Source organism: Theropithecus gelada, chromosome 8 (genome assembly GCF_003255815.1).
Source record: "Theropithecus gelada isolate Dixy chromosome 8, Tgel_1.0, whole genome shotgun sequence".
Taxonomy (NCBI): Eukaryota; Metazoa; Chordata; class Mammalia; order Primates; family Cercopithecidae; genus Theropithecus; species Theropithecus gelada.
Window position 1 is genome coordinate 57962345 of NC_037676.1, and position 19970 is coordinate 57982314.

General features: G+C 37.8%; 1 protein-coding gene across 6 annotated transcripts in view; it reads right to left on the reverse strand.

Moving 5' to 3' along the window:
- Positions 1–1802: 1802 nt before the first annotated feature.
- TMEM68 (transmembrane protein 68) overlaps positions 1803–19970 on the reverse strand; it is a 38798-nt gene continuing 20630 nt past the window's right edge. For 3 of the 6 annotated variants that reach the window (XM_025394461.1, XM_025394464.1, XM_025394462.1), the window contains 4 exons: positions 16656–16849; positions 9643–9703; positions 6632–6771; positions 1803–3284 (listed from right to left, as the gene is read on the reverse strand). In XM_025394461.1, the coding sequence (XP_025250246.1) occupies positions 3198–3284; positions 6632–6771; positions 9643–9703; positions 16656–16849 (482 nt within the window). In that variant the 3' untranslated portion in view covers positions 1803–3197. The remainder of the gene's footprint in view (positions 3285–6631; positions 6772–9642; positions 9704–16655; positions 16850–19970) is intronic. The other 3 variants (XR_003120832.1, XM_025394465.1, XM_025394463.1) reach the window with 3 other exon arrangements.

Sequence of the window (19970 nt, forward strand, 5' to 3'; positions counted from 1 at the left end):
CTCCCAAAGTGTTAGGATGAGAGGTGTGAGCCACTGCACCCAGCTTAAAAAAAAAAAAAACAAGGCCGGGCGCGGTGGGTCAAGCCTGTAATCCCAGCACTTTGGGAGGCCGAGACGGGCGGATCACGAGGTCAGGAGATCGAGACCATCCTGGCTGACACGGTGAAACCCCGTCTCTACTAAAAAGTACAAAAAACTAGCCGGGCGAGGTGGCGGCGCCTGTAGTCCCAGCTACTTGGGAGGCTGAGGCAGGAGAATGGCTTAAACCCGGGAGGCGGAGCATGCCGTGAGCTGAGATCCGGCCACTGCACTCCAGCCTGGGCGACAGAATGAGACTCCGTCTCAAAACAAACAAACAAACAAACAAACAAAAAAAAACTTATTTGATAAGGGGTCTTGTTATGTTGCCCAGGTGGTCTCAAACTCCTGGCCTCAAGCAATCCTCCCAAAGGGCTGGGATTACAGGTGTGTGCCATCATGCCCAGACATATTTCTATATTTAGTCATATTCTCTGACTCTTATAAATGGGAATTAAACTCAAATAGCAAAGATAAAGATCTGAAGCACTGATGTTAGTCTGAATATCAGGGTTTTAAAACAAAAAAGGTTTTAATTGCCGGGCGCGGTGGCTCATGCCTGTAATCCCAGCACTTGAGGAAGCCGTGGGGGGCGGATCGCCTGAGGTCGGGAGTTCAAGACCAGCCTGACCAACATGGAGAAACCCCGTCTCTACTAAAAATACAAAATTAGCTGGGCGTGGTGGCACATGCCTGTAATCCCAGCTATTTGGGAGGCTGAGGCAGGAGAATTGCTTGAACTTGGGAGGCAGAGGTTGCGGTGAGCCGAGATCATGCCATTGCACTCCAGCCTGGGTAACAAGAGCAAAACTCTGTCTCAAAAAAAAAAAAAATTTAACTAAAGCAGTAAAACTTAAATATTGTAAAAATAATAGCTTTTGCCAAATTAGCAATAAATGTTGTTCTTTCTTTAGTCTTTATTAACAGAACCAGGGGCTTGCTCTATCACCCAGGCTGTGCAGTGGCACAATTGCAACTCACTGCAGCCTCGAACGCCTGGGCTCAAGCATTCCTCCCGCCTCAGCTTTCCAAGTAGCTGGACTACAGGTTCACGCCACCACTCCTGGCTAACTTCAGTCATTAAAACTCAATAGTTGACCCAAAACAAATTTCTCATTCATTTTATGATCATTTATTCATTCATTCTGAAATATTTCATCAATTTTGAACCAAACACTTCTCACTGCTGGGGGGAGGAAACTGCAAGTAATTATTAATTGACTCTTCTCATTGACCACAAAATTAAAATATATTTATTACACTGGAAAGTGAGGTTTCTTCATTGTGGTTACATAAAAGAATATGATTCTAGGTGAGAAATGTGTAAAGAGTACAAAAAAAAATCAATTTAAAATGATTATTTAGGGTGGGTGCAGTGGCTCACACCTGTAATCCCAGCACTTTTGGAGCCTGAGGTGGGCAGATCACCTGAGGCCAGGAGTTCAAGACCAGCCTGGCCAACATGATGAAACCCTGTCTCTATTAAAAATACAAAAATTAGCCAGGTGTGGTGGCGCACTTGTGTAATCCCAGCTACTCAGGAGGCTGAGGCAGGAGCATTGCTTGAACCTTGGAGGCGGAGGTTGCAGCCAGCCAAGACGGCGCCACTGCACTCCAGCCTGGGCAACAGACAGAGCAAGATTCCATCTCAAAAAAGAAAAAAAAAAAAAAAGATTTTTAAAATGTCACATGTAATTTCACAAGAAAATTAATTGCAACTCAGGTTTATTTTCACATTGTTTAATTTTATACACATTTCACATATCATAAATACACACAATACAAAAAGCTATACAAAAACCCTAGTAATTTAACATTTAAAAAAGGGAGAGGGAGATACTGTATTTGATTTCTGACACTTTTCTGTTTAAATAATACTTAAATTCATTTTTCAAGAAGACAAATTGAAAATCATTAATTTTTCAGAGGGCTCTGTGTTCCCATATATTTATCATTCAGGCTGGGCATGGTGGCTCACACCTGTAATCCCAGCAATTTGGGAGGCTGAGGCGGGTGGATCACCTAAGGTCAGGAGTTCGAGATCAGCCTGGCCAACGTGGCAAAACCCCATCTCTAAATAAAAACAAAACAAAACAAAAATAAATAAATTTATCATTCAAGTATATTTTTATTGAAGCAATAAACCACTTCATTGGCCGCAGAGTCAAACTGGGTAAGCCTCAATAGTGAGCAAAAGTAGAGAACTCTGCTTTCCTCAGCTTAGAATCAGCTTCTAACACACGAAATGCAGAGCATAACAGTGATTTTTAACTGGCGTTATTAAGACCATAGTATAGGGGTGACAATGCACAGCACACCCTATATTGTTTGCTTATAGACTCTTGTTAAAAATATCATACTAAAAATAATAAGAAATTTTATTTTTCCTAATTTCTTTTTTATTCAATTTAAAAAATAATAATCTTTTTCATTGTGCTTGGCAACTGGACATGATATCTGAAGACATAATTTAAACACACAATGGAGAAAATATATACATAACTCCTAAAGGATTTTGACATTGTTTAAATTAATTATAATTTTGGTTCAATAGTTATCAATCACAGCAAATATAAATAACAAAATAATATCATTCACCATACGATCATGTTTTTAAAAAGTGAATTGTTGAGGCACAAAAACATGACATGACTTGCCCAAGGTCATGAAGGGAATGAGGCGCAGAAAACAGCACTTTTTTTCTAATTTAAACAACTATACTAACCCCTAGCTTACGCCATCTATCAAAATCAGCTCAGGGCAACAGATACAGAAATTTAATGCATTATCCAGGAATGTTTGTTTAACCTAAACTGCTGTTATTAATAAACTTAACTTTAAGAATCTATATGTTTAGCATACATTATTAGGAATTTACAAATAAAACATATTTTTCTGAATTATTAGGTGTGTAATTTGTTAGTATTTGACACAATAGCAAAAACAAATTTGACAATACAATTTTAAACCAATGAATTCTGTGAAAGATGCTTACTAACATGATTTTTTAAAAAAATACTAATTATAGGACCTACAAAATTCAGAAGACAGTACCTTAGATACAAACACTTAATATAAATATAAATGTATTAAATCATCTTCTAGTTGACCCTTTATTATCAATGAAAACGTTCTAACAAAGCACTCATAATGTTTCCTGGTATTCTCTGATGCTTATCAATCAAAGCTTGAACAGCATTCTTCGTCTATTAAGAAAACAAAAGTTATTGTTAGTAGATCTTAATATAGATTGATTTACCTCCCATCACCCCTAAGAATTAATGATTTCCTTCTCAGTATACCCGAAGCATATATATTTTTCTTTTTTTTTATAGAGATGGGGTTTCACTATGTTTCCCAGGCTGTTCTCAAACTCCTGGGCCCAAGCAATACTTCCACCTTGGACTTCCAGTGTGCTGGGATTATAGGCATGGGCTACCGTGCCTAGCTGCAGCACATTTCTTATACTTATTTTATTAAGCCTTGAATTATAGTTGTTGTACACGTGTCTATTTTCTATACCACATTGTAAGCTCCTTAAGATACATCTTAGTATTTCTCCAGCATTAAGCACAGCAATATCTTGTACATGATAAACACTAAAGGGGACTTAAAGAAAAAATATTAAAAGGAAAAAAAGTAGAAAATTTTCAAGTAGGCAAATAGAAGACTTAGTTCTTTCCAGCTATTGGTAAACACTAATGTATATTTTCTTTTATCACCATATATACTGAATAATTATATCAGGGTCTCACTGTGTTGCTCGGGTTGGTCTCGAACTCCTGGACTCAAGAGATCCTCCTGCCTTGGCCTCCCAAGGTGCTGGGATTACAGGCATGAGTCATTATGCCTGGTCAATTTTTATTTTTAAATTGGTTTATGGCTATTTAAAATTCTGATATATGTATTTACATAGTTCATGGTACACACATATATACTTTTTTAGACTTTAACCTTTAAAGAAGATTAATAAACACTAGGCCAAAGATGTATTTTAAAAATACACCCCTTTGGCTGGGCATGGTGGCTCACACCTGTAATCCCAGGACTTTGGGAGGCTGAGGTGGGTGGATCACCTGAGGACAGGAGTTCGAGAGCAGCCTGACCAACATGGTGAAACCCCATCTCTACTAAAAATACAAAATTAGCAGGCATGGTGGCACATGCCTGTAATCCCAGCTACTTGGGAGGCTGAGGCAGGAGAATTACTTCAACACAGGAGGCGGAGGTTGCAGTGAGCCAAGATAGCGCCATTGCAATCTAGCCTGGGCAACAAGAATGAAACTTCATCTCAAAACAAAGCAAAACAAACAAACAAAAAAATGCCCCTCTAAACCACAGTTTTCATACCTGTAAAATGAGAACTACTTCATACAGTTATAAGGATTACATGAAACTGAAGGGACATCTTCAGGTACTTAACATAGTGACTGGCACATAGGTTGTGTTCTGTGATGTGTATTAAGTGTACCTCTAGAATTTTATTCATTCATTCAAAAAATATTAGGTGCTTTGGAAATTATAATATTAGTGAAACAAGTCTCTAATCTCAAGGAGTTCATAACTTAAAAGGAAGAATCAAGTACAAAATAACTAAAATGTGAGATCATTGGTGATGGGTATCATCTGAAGTATGAAAAGAAAGTGTTCAGAAGTTCAGACCTGAGAGCCCACTGGGTGGGCAGTGAGCAGGGGAGGACACATGAACAGGGTACTGTTTCGTGCGGGTCTCCAAGGACCCATAATATTCTAATAATGGTAAAGGAAGGAGCATGAGGAGAAAAGAGTACAGGAAAACCACAGTAAGGAATGGCGAGTTAGCCAGTTTGGCTGCAGTTTCAGGTATTCAAAGGTGGGTGAGGTAAGGCTTTAAAATTAATTTCAATTAAATCATGAAGGGAGTTAAATACCAAGTAAAAAAGCATAGACTTTGAGTATATAAAGCAAAAAAGTATAGACTTGTACCAAGTAAAAAAGTACAAACTGGTGGCATGTGTCTGTAATTCCAGCTATTTGGGAGGCTGAGGTACAAGAATCACTTGAATCTGGGAGACAAAGGTTGCAGTGAGTCAAGATTGCACCACTGCACTGCAGTCAGGGTTACAGAGTAAGACTGTATCAAAAAGGAAAGAAAGAAAAGAGGGAAATCCCATCACATGATACAACATAGATGAACCTTGAGGACATTATGTTAACTGAAATCAGTCAATCACAAAAAGACAAACACCATGTGATTTCACTCATATGAGGTATCTAAAGTGGTCAAAGTCTTAGAAAAGGAGAATGTTGGTTGCTAGGAGCTGGAGGAAGAGGAAATGGGAAGTTGGTGTTCAATAGGTATAGTCCATTTTGCAAGAAGAAAAAATTCTAGAGATCTGTTGCTCAACAATGTGAATGTACTTAATAGTACTGAACTGTATACTTTAAAATGGTTAAGATAGTACCTGTACCTGTTTTCAGAATAATTTGTTTTACTATGTTTTACCATATTATGTGTTTACCATATGTTTTACCATAATATGTGTTTTTACCATAATTTATATTTGTTTAAATAAATCAAACTATACATACACCAAAGACTATATAAAAATCATAATCAAAATATATTCATCCCATTTTATTTTTTGAGTGACAGTGTCTTACTCTGTTGCCCAGGCTGGCGTGCAGTGGCACAATCATAGTTCACTGTAACCTTGACCTCCTGGCCTCATGTCTTCCCACCTCAGCCTCCCAAGGTGCTCTGATTACAAGTGTGGGCCACCAAGCATGGCCCATTCATCCCATTTTCTAAATGATTCAGTTAACATGACATGTATTGCATTTAACAAGAATAGGGTAAAAAAGAAAAAGAGGAGAACATGACATTTGTTGGATTTTTTTTTTTTTTTTTTTTTTGTAATTATACTCTCTGAAAGTATAATTACAAGGTAGGCAGGCTTTTCTCCTCTTCATCTTCCTTCATCTCTTTTCAAAAACTAGTATTACTGACCATTCCCATTTTTTACTAAAACCTCACCTGCTGACTTCTGTCACACAAATTTACTTGTTCTCTTACCTCTCTGCCAGTTCCCTTTCAGTCAGCTCTGGCACTTCTTCCTTGGCCTTCTCCTTCAGTGCTACATCTCCTGCAGTCTGTTCTCAGCACTTTTCTTTCTCTCTCACCTGCCTTATAAAGCTCATGGCTTAAGTAACTGTCTCAGTGCAAATGACTGAAATCTCCATCATTAATTCTGACTTTCTCCCAAACTCCAGTCCAATATTTCCAAAATCATATGCATAGAAATATATTCCTATCCTATAGGTTACCATAAATTCTATCCCTGGCCCCCACCCATTAAATGTCTGTAGCACCCCCTCACACCCCAACTCCTGCCTGTAGTGACAATAAGTCTCCAGAGATTAGCAAATGTTCCCTAGGGGGTACAATCACCTCTGGTTGAGAACCAATGACCTAGACATGCTTGTAGAATATAAAAATAAATCAGCGACATTCAAAATATAATAATTGAAAATAAAAATCTGTCCTAAAACTAAAAAAGAAAAAGCAATTTACCTTTTCAGCTAATTCTTCCGCTGTTATCTTTGGGTCATACGGAATGGGGTCACCTAAATAGGTCCGTAACTTCACTGGAAAACCTCCATACATTGGAGCAAATGGATAGCGGAATTTTTCATAAAGCCACCTAAATAACCCTGTTTTAGAGTAAACACAATCATTTTAACTTGTTAAGTATTCTGATCATGTAATTGTAAACTTTCAAATTAATTATGTAGAATTTACAGGAAGGTGGCAAAAAGTATCATTTCTTGGCAATTCATACGATTTTTTAAAAAGAAGAGTTTTTCATCAATTATAACAAATATATCACACCAATGCAAGATATTAAAAATAGAAGAAATTGGGGGGTGGTGAGGAGATTTATGAGAACTCTCTGTACTTTCTATAAACCTAAAAATGCACCCCAAAAAAAGTCTATTAATTATTTTTTAATGAGCTTTTAAAAGTATAGAAATTTAACAAAAATAAGTAAAAATGAAAAATAAAAATAAAAATACAGTAATTTAAAAGGCAAACAAGTTACTATTATTGCAAAACAAAGGTTAAACTGCTACCAAACTACTAGAGGTGAAAAAGTCTAGAGACTCACAAATAAGAAACTTTGATAAATAAAAGACCAAAAAAAGGAAGAATAAATTTATGTAAATATGAGACTATAATGCAAAATAAACTAGGTAAAGACAAAACATTATTAATTAGGAAAAACACATCAAAGCAAATAACTACTAATACTAATGACCAAATATGAAATTTATCAGGATTAAATAAAAGTGGTAATAATGTAAAAATAAACTGATGGACTAAATTTTTTTTAAAATCTAAAATATCATCAAAGGAATCCAAAATAGGCAGGCCACATGGAACACACAGTCATGGATTGTACCAAAAGTTGAAAGTATTGCTTACACATCAAAACACAGAATACACCCTATCCTACAGGACACACACACACACACAAAATCACTAGATACTAGTTTTTGGAATATTCAACTTTAAAGTGAAAAAAAGTGAAAAAAAAAAAAAGCACAGGCAAAATGAATAAATAAAACGTCTGGAATAATTTCTGATTTGTCACAAATTCTAAATAAATTAGCCAAGAAAAAATTAGAAGAAATAGGCCGGGCATAGTGGCTCACACCTGTAATCCCAACACTTTGGAAGACTGAAGCGGGGTGGATCACATGAGGTCAGGAGTTCAAGACGAGCCTGGCCAACATGGCAAAACCGTGTCTCTGCTAAAAATACAAAAATTAGCCAGGCGTGCTGGCACATGCCTGTAGTCCCAGCTACTCTGGAGGCGAGGTGGGAGAATCACTGGAACCTGAGAGGTGAAGGTTGCAGTGAGCCGAGATCATGCCACCATACTCCAGCGTGGGTAACAGAGAGACTCTGTCTCAAAATAAATAGATAGATAGATGAAATAAATCCACCATGAAAGTTAAAGATCTCATCAATCTTCCTTTCCACTTTAAATCTGATAAAAAGGGAAAAAAATAAGACTTAAAAAACAGAATGCAGTATCAACAAAATAGCAATGTTATTATGCATATAAGAAACAAGGGCAGTTTAAAGCTCTTCAGAAGGGGACTTATAAGTGGATAGGAACACTAATAATAATAGTGCTAGGATAAAAAGCAAAACAAAACAAATAATAATGCTAGGAATATGTAATACAATCAATTACATATAATATGCAAACCATAGGGTACAACAACAAGCTGAATATTTCAAAATAAGAAAACAGGTATTGCAAAGAAAAAGCACACCTAATCATTTTTTTATTATTATACTTTAAGTTCTAGGGTACATGTGCACAACGTGCAGGTTTGTTACATATGTATACACGTGCCATGTTGGTGTGCTGCACTCATTAACTTGTCATTTACGTTAGGTGTATCTCCTAATGCTATCCCCCCTCCCCCCACCCCACGACAGGCCCCGATGTGTGATGTTCCCCTTCCTGTGTCCAAGTATTCTCATTGTTCAATTCCCATATATGAGTGAGAACATGCGGTGTTTGGTTTTTTGTCCTTGTGATAGTTTGCTGAGAATGATGGATTCCAGCTTCATCCATGTCCCTACAAAGGACACGAACTCATTCTTTTTTATGGCTGCACAGTATTCCATGAGCACACCCAATCATTAATATTGCTATAACTATATTAAAATCTGATTTTTAAAATCTATAAATAAAGGATAGGTAAAAAGAACTTTCCAGTGTAAATGTATTAGGCTGCAAAATATTTTTAAAAAGAACAAGAAGTGACAAATAAACCAAAGCATATGCTATTTCCTTAGGTAGTTCATCTTAGTTCAATATCACATTATCATCCATTTTTAAAGCTGTAACTTCTGGGGTAAGTTAACGAGACTGTTGGGATAGTTTGTAAATGTATTCTAAACCTTGTCACCATGGTTTAAAACAATAAACTAGCTAATTCACTGTGAAGTTTTTTTTTTTTTTTTTTTTTTTTGAGACAGAGTTTCACTCTTGTTGCCCAGGCTGGAGTGCAATGGCACAATCTTGGCTCACCACAACCCTCACCTCCTGGGTTCAAGTGATTCTCCTGCCTTAGCTTCCCGAGTAGCTGGGATTACAGGCACCTGCCACCATGCCCAGCTAATTTTGTATTTTTAGTAGAGATGGGGTTTCTCCACGTTGGCCAGGCTGGTCTCGACCCCTTGACCTCAGGTGATCCTCCCGCCTCGGCCTCCGAAAGTGCTGGGATTACAGGCGTGAGCCACCGCACCCGGCCTCACTATAAAGTTTTTAAAAGCCCATTTGAAGAACTTCAGTATGTATATGATACTCTCAACAAAAATAAGAGCATTAAGAACTGCCATTACTTAAAACTAGTTATCATTTGGACTTTAAACAGAAAAACGTCTAAACAGTATATCAATTTTCTAAAGATAATAATTCAAAAGGTTTCCTTGTAGGGTTCAACAGCCCAAATATTTTAAAAATTCCATTGTAATTCAAAACCATACAAATCAGAACTTACTTGTTCCTCCAAGTGATCTAAATCCTTCTCGAATATTTTGTGTAAACATAGGAATAATGGGCTAAAGAAAAGGAGAATTTGAATTAAAAAGTAAATAATCCATTCAATGTCTCCATTAAAGTAACTAATGCAAACTTTTTTTTTAAGAAAGAGAAAAGGCATCTATGGCCATGCCACCCTGAGCATGCCCTATTGCAGGATTAGGACAGCAGCCCGTAATGCAACGGGGTTCTCTCTTTGTTCCCAGGCAGATCGGCAGGTCGAGAAATAATAGACACACACAAGATAGTGAACGCTGGGTCCGGGGCGTCACCGCCTTCTGGTCCCGTGGTGCCACCAATGCACTGGATATGCCAGCATTTATTATTAAGTTTATTGAGGGCAGGGGTAGTTTAGTGAGGGATTTAGGGTCATTTGATTATGACAAGAGATGGTCACACGGGGATGAAGTAATTCTTTAACATAACATCTGTATGCAGAAGTACAGTATACAGAGATAAGAATTTACAATATAGTGTGTGCATCAGTAATTTCTAACAGAGCACTGAAACAGAAACACAGTCTTTCTATAACCTATGATTAGCAAGATATTAATCAGCAGTAACAGTTGCAGCAAGAGCTGGTTACAAACAATCCACAGAAACAGGATGTGAAGCTAGACAACCAGTTAGACCAGAAATTCTCAGAAGGGAGTATGCCTTAACCCTAAAGAGGCCTAGATGAGCCGTGGCAAGATGAGGGTGTTTATAGCCCTATCTTATTCATATGGACAGGCGTCCCTCATGCATCCATTTATAGGCTCTCCACAAGGGTCACATTCCATTCCCTGAGCTATGAACATCTGCTTTTCTGGGATAGGAATCTTGGTGATGTGAAACCTCCCTGACTGCACGTCCATTCATAGGCTCTCTGCAGGGGGAAGTACATCACGCACTGTTGGCTCATTCTGGCAGTCCAGCCTGGCATTGTCTTTACACAATCCTGCATGCAATTTTACATTTACAATAATCAGGAGCATTTTATCTTTTATTCTGTAGCAATAGTTTCAGGGGGTCTCCCTACAATGCCCAATCTCGTCTGATCTCAGAAGCTAAGCAGGGTCGGGTCTGGTTAGTACTGGCATAGGAGAAAGAGAAAAGGCATACAAATGTATTAGCATGGGAGTGTGGGGGATCACAAAGTGATTATGCAAACTTTTGAGGGCCTGTTTGATATTATGAAAACAAAATATTTTTAAAATAAAAGCACATATGATTGGTTTATCAACTAAATTCAACTTGATCATTTGTAAAAATAGAAATTGGAAACACTACCCTCCAGTGGTAATATATATTTCATTGACCAATTTTCCTAACATTTCACATAAAACCTTGAAACTCAAAATAGAGATTACAGTAATCACTAATTTCACTAAATAAAATGAATGTGGTAAACTGAATTGGCTTTAGTGGGCTACTGAATAGTACGCTCACTGGAAAAAAGTTGCAAGCAGGGATTCTAAGGGGAATTTTTCAGGGGGAGCTGGGGACAGAGTCTCACTCTGTGGCTCAGGCTGGATTGCAGTGGTGTGATCATGACTCACTGCAGCCTCAACCTCCCAGGTTCAAGCAATCCTCCTACCTTAGTCTCCCAAAGTGTTAGGATTATAGGCGTGAGTCACTGTACCTGGCTCCAAAGGGAAATTTATGTATATTTAAATGACAAGTTTTGGCAAGATGCTGTCATGGAATTGGTACAATTTTTTGTGAGTCTATTAAATCTAAAATACTCAACATCAATGAAAAGTAACTAGAAGACTCAACCACATAGACAAAAAGGAAAAGCACATATATTAAAGAATTTGGCCGGGTGCAGTGGCTCGTGCCTGTAATCTCAGCACTTTGGGAGACCAAGGCAGGTGGATCACTTGAGCCCAGAAGTTCGAGACCAGCCTAGGCAACATGGCAAAACCCTGTCTCTATAAAAAGATGTAAAATTATCCGGGTGTGGTGGTACGTGCCTGTAGTCTCAGTTACCTGAGAGGCTGAGGTGGGAGGATTGTTTAAGACCAGGAGGCAGAGGTTGCAGCGAACCACGATCACACCACTGCACTCCAGTATGGGCAACAGAGCGAGACACCGTCTCAAAAAAAAAAAAAAAGAATTCTCCATAATTGTTTGATGTTAGAGAATTTCTGCTAATAAGTTCATGATTTTTATTTTCCAAAAATATCAATGATCCAGTATGTTTTTTAATAATGAAGACCTTAAATACATATAAAATAATGAAATATTGATATGTAAAGAGGTTATGCCACTGTGAATACTGAAGTAGATAAAAAATTGAAACACTTGAAAATATACATAAGATACTGAATTAAATGATACTTCAGAATAGATAAAATTTTGGTTGGGGGAATATTATATTACTTACAGTCAACCATGAGTAAATGCCTAATACCAAATTACCTGCTTAATGAGTGAGATATTTAAATAAGCTGATATCTGAAAAGTCATTCCTACTAAGCTTTGGAAAACAGTAAAATACAGAGGACCGAAGGAAAGAGACTACAGGCAAAGCGTTCATAAAACCTACTACACTTCACACATAACTAACCAATCATTTGATATCTCTCTCCTCTCACCAGAAGGAAGATGCCTAATATACTGCAGCGACATTGTTTTGTTCACTGCTGTATAGCACCTAGAACAGTGCCTGGAATCCACTAGGTGCTAAAAGAAAGTGAGACGGAGGAATTAAACAAAGAGATAATGCTGCTAAATGAATTAATTTGTACTCTCTGAATACAAAAGTCAGAAGTAGACAGCAGCAATCTCAAAATCAGTTAGGAAAAGGGGAGAAGTTAGGTAAAGAAAAGCAGTCAGGGCTGGGTATGGTGGCTTACGCCTGTAATCCCAGCATTTTGGGAGGCCGAGGCAGGTGACTTGAGGTCAGGAGTTCGAGACCAGCCTGGCCAACATGGTGAAACCCCATCTCTACTAAAAGTACAAAAATTAGCCAGGCGTGGTGGCCGGCATCTGTAACCCCAGCTACTCGGGAGGCTGAGGCAGGAGAATCACTTGAACCCAGGAGGCAGAGGTTGCGGTAAGCAGAGATCACGCCATTGCGCTTCAATCTGGGTGACAGAGCAAGACTCTGTCTCAAAAAAAAATAAAAATAAAAAACAGCAGTCAAATGAAGAAATTAAAATTTGATGGAGTTAACTCATAAAGCTAAAAACACAAGAAGATAAAGAAGATAAAATACACTGAATTATTTATACATATAAGTAAATATAGTTTATTTGCTTGTTTTTGTAGAGATGGGGTCTTGCTTTGTTGCTCAGGTTAGTCTTGAACTGGCTTCAAGGGATCCTCCTGCCTCAGCCTCCCAAAGTGCTGGGATTACAGGCATGAGCCTCCATACCTGGCCTTTAATAATAATAATAATTATTATTATTATATAAATATTATATAATAGTTATATAATTATATTATTAATTATTATTATCTGGAAATCACTACTAGTTTTGTAAAATTAGTTATGTAAAATAAAATATTAGGATGGCTGAAATCATAATGTTTTAAATAGTTATAAAATGTCTTTAGAGTTGAGAACCGAAAATGTCCAAGAAGAAACAGAAATATTTCAGCTCGTGCGTATACCATTTGCCACTTCCAACCAGTATGGCTGGATTTATATCTACTGACTGGCATGATCCCAGAATTCTGTATTGATGTATGCATTTATAAAGACTTTTCTGTTGAAATATCATTCCTTAAATAGCTACCTCTCCAGAAGCTGGACATTTCTAGAGCCCACTAAATAAAAGAAAGCTTACCCTAGCAGGCTCAGTATTCCCCACTATAGTCTGGGAATATGGTTTCTACATTGGCACTCAAGCTTTCATCCTTAAAGCCACAAGCATTACTTTACCCCAACTTGATCTTGCAATATAATTATTCATTCCTCTTATTTAAGATGGAGTCTTGCTCTGTTGTTCAGGCTGGAGTGCAGTGGCATGATCTAGGCTCATTGCAACCTCCGCCTTTTGGGTTTTTAAGTGATTCTCCTGCCTCCGCTTCCCATGTAGCTGGGATTACAGGCATGCGCCACCACACCCAACTAATTTTTTTGCGTGTTTTTAGTAAAGACAGAGTTTGACCATGTTGGCCAGGCTGGTCTGGATCTCCTGACCTCAAGTGATCTGCCCGCCTCAGCCTTCGTTCCTTCTTTTATGCATACTTTGTACACAAAGGAGTTGCATCAGCAACCTAGAATTCAATTGTTTACATATATAAATGTGTCTATATGTATGTGTGTGTGTAAGAGCGGGGGGGAGAGAGACAGCGAGAGAGAGAAAGTATATATATTTTTTTTTTTGAGGCAGAGCCCTGCTGTTGCCCAGGCTGGAGCACAATGGCACAATCTTGGCTCACTGCAACCTCTGCCTCCCAAGCTCAAGTCATTCTCCAACCTCAGTTATCTGAGTAGCTAAGACTATGCCCAGCTAATTTTTGTACTTTTAGCAGAGATGGGGTTTCACCATGTTGCCCAGGCTGGTCTCGAACTCCTGGCCTCAAGTGATCCTCCTGCCTTGTCCTCCGAAAGTGCTGCGATTACAGGCATGAGCCTCCATGTTCAGCTAAGAATGTATATTTTTAAAAACTATTATTGGGGTCTTGACATCTTAACTCTGTCACTAAAAATGTGGTAGCCATTGTACAAGTTACTTACCATGTTTAAGCCTCACTTTCTTCATGCAAAACATGGGGATAAATAATAATAATTATCTCTATCTCAAAGCTTTTTATGGATAAAGTGAGATAATTAATATAATTTTATTGAAACAAAATATTATTTTCTTTTATATCTGCTATTTATTTTACAATTAAATGGGCTAGCTTTCTCAACTTATTTAGACATGAAATTAGCTAAAAAGTTCTTATCAAAGTCATAAATCTCAAGAATTCACAAAACCAGGGTGATTTGTATTATATCAAAAAGTCTGTCACTTTCAAATAAACCTTAATATTTTCTACCAATATTTGTGAACTTGCCTTGACAATCAGGCTTTTTCCCCTTTAATTTCTATTACTATGTCACAATTTAAATGTGGTTAATCCTATAACAATAGCCTTAAATTTTGTTCACAGCTTATAATTTTGTGAGGTCTATTAAGGGATTTTCCAGATGGGATACTTGTGCCACTTACAACTATATATATATATATATATTACTGAAAGGTTTCCCTCACGTATCTGGGAAGCCCCTTCAGTCTCGGATGTCAGCAGACTCACTGTGCAATGTAGTCAGGAATGGCAACAGTACCAGTTGCCTCGAGTTCTGAACTGTGTGCTCTGCTCTGCTGCTGCCTTGCTGAGTGACCAGATCCCTTCCATCCCTCCATCTCTCTGTGCCTGAGTCTCCTCATCTGCAACATTGGAATAATTATATGCATCACCTCCTTACTGAATAGGAGTACAAGATAGAGTTTAAAAGTGCTATGAGAGGCCGGGCGCGGTGGCTCAAGCCTGTAATCCCAGCACTTTGGGAGGCCGAGACGGGCGGATCACGAGGTCAGGAGATCGAGACCATCCTGGCTAACACGGTGAAACCCCGTCTCTACTAAAAATACAAAAAAAAAAAAATTAGCCGGGCGAGGTGGCGGGCGCCTGTAGTCCCAGCTACTCGGGAGGCTGAGGCAGGAGAATGGCCGGAACCCGGGAGGCGGAGCTTGCAGTGAGCCGAGATCCGGCCACTACACTCCAGCCTTGGTGACAGAGCAAGACTCCGTCTCAAAAAAAAAAAGTGCTATGAGATGTTAGGGTAGCACAATATTTATCAAATGTATAAGATTTCTGTTTGTTTTTAAACTTATAGAAAGGTATTTCTTAAACTTTCTGAAGTTTTATATACAAATCTCAATTAAATTATTTAGATTATTTAAATTAATTATCTGGAAACTCAAGGATTAGAAAGAGTTCTTTTCTCTATATCATTTATCCCTTTCAGGCCTTCTTCCAAGCAATATGCTGTTGAAAATGTAAACTAAAGAATGAGGAATTAGAATCCCATGGCATATTTATGTGATTTTAAATCTATTTTTGTCATCTTTATCTTAAACTTTTGAAGCAACAATTCTTTGAAAATATAAACTTGAAAACTTAACCTTATCTTTGATTAGGATTTTAGCTTTTATCATTGTTTTCATATACATTATATTATTCTTAATTTTTGTATAACTGCATATATCCTTTTATATTCTATATTATTCATATAGCCTAGGTTTTTGTTTTCTACGTCAGTGCTTAAGACTTTGAGAAATAAGTAAAATGTGCCATAATTCATTTTCTATACAACTAAAAAACTAAGTTACTGACAATATTCTTTAACTGGCCTGGAAAAAGAACAATACTCTATCAAACATAACTTCTTTTTCTGACAATCAAAATTAAACAGAAACCGAAGGAGAAACATCCCATAGGTAATAGATAAGTGTTTCATAGGCTAAAGTACAATATGGAGACCAAAAGGCTAGGAAATACTTTCCAAAGCCAAAATAAAAGAACAAAATGACATTCAAATTCTCCAGTCATGTTTTTTTTGTTGTTGTTGTTTTGTTTCTGAGAGAGAGTCTCGCTCTGTCACCCAGGCTGGAGTGCAGTGGTGTGATCTCAGCTCACTGCAACCTCCGCCTCCCAGGTTCAAGCAATTCTCCTGCCTCAGCCTCCCGAGTAGCTGGGATTACACGCATGCACCACCATGCCCAGCTAATTTTTGTATTTTTAGTAGAGACAAGGTTTCACCATGTTGGTCAGGCTGGTCTCAAACTCCTGACCTCGTGGTCCGCCCGTCTCAGCCTCCCAAAGTGCTGAGATTACAGATGTGAGCCACCGCACCTGGCCTATATACTAATTTTTAAAGTATTGCAGTGAAAGTGTCTAAGTTCTTATACACTTTGGCTCATTACTTAACCATGTATTTTAAATTTGACTAAACTTTACTTTAATAATTAATTTTATACAACTTACCACTTTTGCATCAATTGCAACCTGAGCAAAGCCTTTGCGATGACCCCATACAATGTTGTAAGTTTCATCACTAATTAGGGCTTCTCGAACTCCACCTGGTGAGATAGCTAACAAGTGGCCACTCCTCAGAATTTCAACACATTTTTCTCTTGGTCCATGTAGAGCACAAAACACATCCAGTAATAAACTAAAGCCTGTAAGAAACATGAGTATGAAGATACGACATAATTATTTCTTGTTTGATTCTTCTAAAGCAAAAATCTTCACAAACTACATAGTTTACTATTTATACTTAAATCATAACTTTTACGTTTTAAAATCAACAAAAACTCGAAAGGTTAACTTAAGCTTGATATTGTTGGTTAAGTAATAGCTGCATCTTACTTATCACCTACCATTGATTACCATCTCATACTGACTACCTACTACTCTGGCTCAAATTCTTAAGTAAAACTCACAACAATCTTGACAAACAGGTATTCTTCCCCCACCTTTACAAATGGGAAAACTTGGGCTTACAGAATAATAGCTTGCTCAAAGTCACACATCTAAGAAGTGGCAGGGCAGAGACTCCAGAAATGGGATTCTGATGGGATTCAAAAATGATATCCCATCAGCAATCAGAAATCTAATCTTCCATTAACCCTATAAAAAAGAGAATCACTCAGGAGAATGTTAATCAAACTATGCTTAGCTCTGCCAAAAGTGGCAAGATCATGATCAAATCTATTTAAATTAAAAGTTAGATAATGCTAATTCTATAATTAAATTTTTAAAATAATAATAGCAAACATCATTAAAAGATTTTAATAAAGTGAGAGTGCTTGACTCAGGAACAGCTAATTCCAAGTCTTAATATTTTACTGCTTTTCAAATTACAACTATTTATGGATGAAAGAAATAATCCTGTTTGTAATTAAATATTTTAATCAAATCACATATTGGAACTTCTGAGGACTGATGTTAGTATACATTATTCCCTGACAATGGGAAATATAGGGATGCATTTGATGTTAAAAACTACGCAGACTGGTCAGACACAATGGCTCACGCCTGTAATACCAGCACTTTGGGAGACAGAGGCAGGCGGATCACTTACAGTCAGGAGTTCAAGACCAACCTGGCCAACGTGGTGAAACCCTGTCTCTACTGAAAATACAAAAATCAGCCTGGCATGGTGGCATGTGCCTGTAATCCAACTACTCAGGAGGCTGAGGCAAGAGAATGGCTTCAACACAGGAGGCGGAGCTTGCAGTGAGCCAAGATCAAGCCACTGCACTCCAGTCTGGGCAACAGAGCGAGACTCTCTCAAAAAAAGGAAAAATAAAAATTTGTCACTCCACATCATACTAAATGTTCGCTGATTCAACTAGATACATTCTGATAATGAATGAATGAACAGGGGAGGATTCATACATAATAAAACATAAATTTTCTATTTTTTTTTGGAAACAGGGTCTTGCTCTGTCAACCAGGCTGGAACGCAGGGGCACAATAGTAGCTCACTAGAGCCTTGCTCTACTGGGCTCAAGCGATCCTCTCACTCAGCCTCCCAAGTAGATGGGACTCCAGGCACTGTGCCACCATGCCTGACTGATGTTTTTTTCTTTAACTTTTAGTAGAGACGAGGTCTTGCTATGTTGCCCAGGCTGGTTTCAACCTTCTGAGCTCCAGCAATACTCCACTTCAGCCTCACAACGTGCTGGAATTATAGCTGTGAGCCACAGCACTCACCCTAAAATCTCTCTTGTGCTGAGAATTATGATTTTATTCCTTCAGAAAGCAAAGAAGGACTTAAGGTAAATTAGTGTCAAAATATTTAAAAAATCATAAAGAGGGTAATTTTTTGAAAAAGGCAAATGCTAAAAATATTCACATTTTATTATTCCTAAAAACGAAAAAAAAAAAAAAAAAATAGAAGCAACCTAATGCTCCATAAGAGAAAAACAGTTAAGTAAATGTTCCAGTCATACACTAAAACTTTTTCTTATAAAACATGGTAAAAATGTTAATGCTAACATTAAATCTTAAAAAAAAAACCACAAAATTGCCTATGTGACTGTAAGTAAAAAAAATAAACTAAATAAAAAATGATAACATTATGTTAAGATGGTAAAATTATAATGATGTTCTGTTTTTTAGTTTCCAAATCTACTGCAGTGATCATGTTAGTTTTTTACAGAAAACATAGCCAATACTGCTTATACACAAAGTACAAACGGTTTTTTAGTGACACACGGATACCCAAAGCATTAGCTGTTATAGGCAATGAAGTAGATCATTACTTAATTCACTGTTTGGTTGTGTTTGTCTGGTTGATATGTCAGCTTTTGCTTTTATTCCACAGAACATACTATCAACTCTCTTGGCTTGTTTCTGGTGATTCAGTGACAGAAGAAAGTAAGATTTAATCTCAATGAGTTTACTCAAGAATGATATTTGTAAAACTCTAAACCATTTGGTTAATTAATCTTTTAAAAAAAAAAATATATATATATATATATATATAAGGGTGGCCAGGCACAGTGGCTCATGGCTATAATCTCAGTACTTTAGGGAGGCTGAGGTGGGCGAATCACCTGAGGTCAGGAGTTCGAGACCAGCCTGGCCAACACGGTGAAACGCCATCTCTACTAAAAGTACAAAAATTAGCCAGGCATGGTGGCGGGAGCCTGTAATCCCAGAGACTTGGGAGGCTGAGGCAGGAGAATCACTTGAACACGAGAGGCGGAAGTTGCAGTGAGCCGAGATTGCACCATTGCACTCCAGCCTGGGCAACAAGAGATTCCTTCACAAAATAAATAAATAAATACATAAACACATACACATACATACACATACACACACACACACATATGGCCAACCAGGCATGGCAGCTCATGCCTACAATCCCACCATTTTGAGAAACTGAGGCGGGTATATTACCTGGGGTCAGGAGTTCGAGACCAACCTGGACAACATGGTAAAACCCTCTCTACTAAAAATACAAAAATTAGCCAGGTTTGGTGACAGGCGCCTGCAATCCCAACTACTTGGGAGGCTAAGGCATGAGAACTGGTTGAACCCGGGAGGCAGAGGTTGCAGTGAGCCAAGATTGTGCCACTGCACTCTAGCCCAGGTGACAGAGCAAGACTCTGTCTCAAAATAAAAAAAATAAAATAAAAAAATATATATATACACACACACACACACACATATATACACACACACATACATACATATGACCTTTATAAACAGATTTTTTTTAATGTAATCTTCATGGCCGGGTGCAATGGCTCACACTTGTAATCCCAAACCTTTTGAAGGCCACAGTGG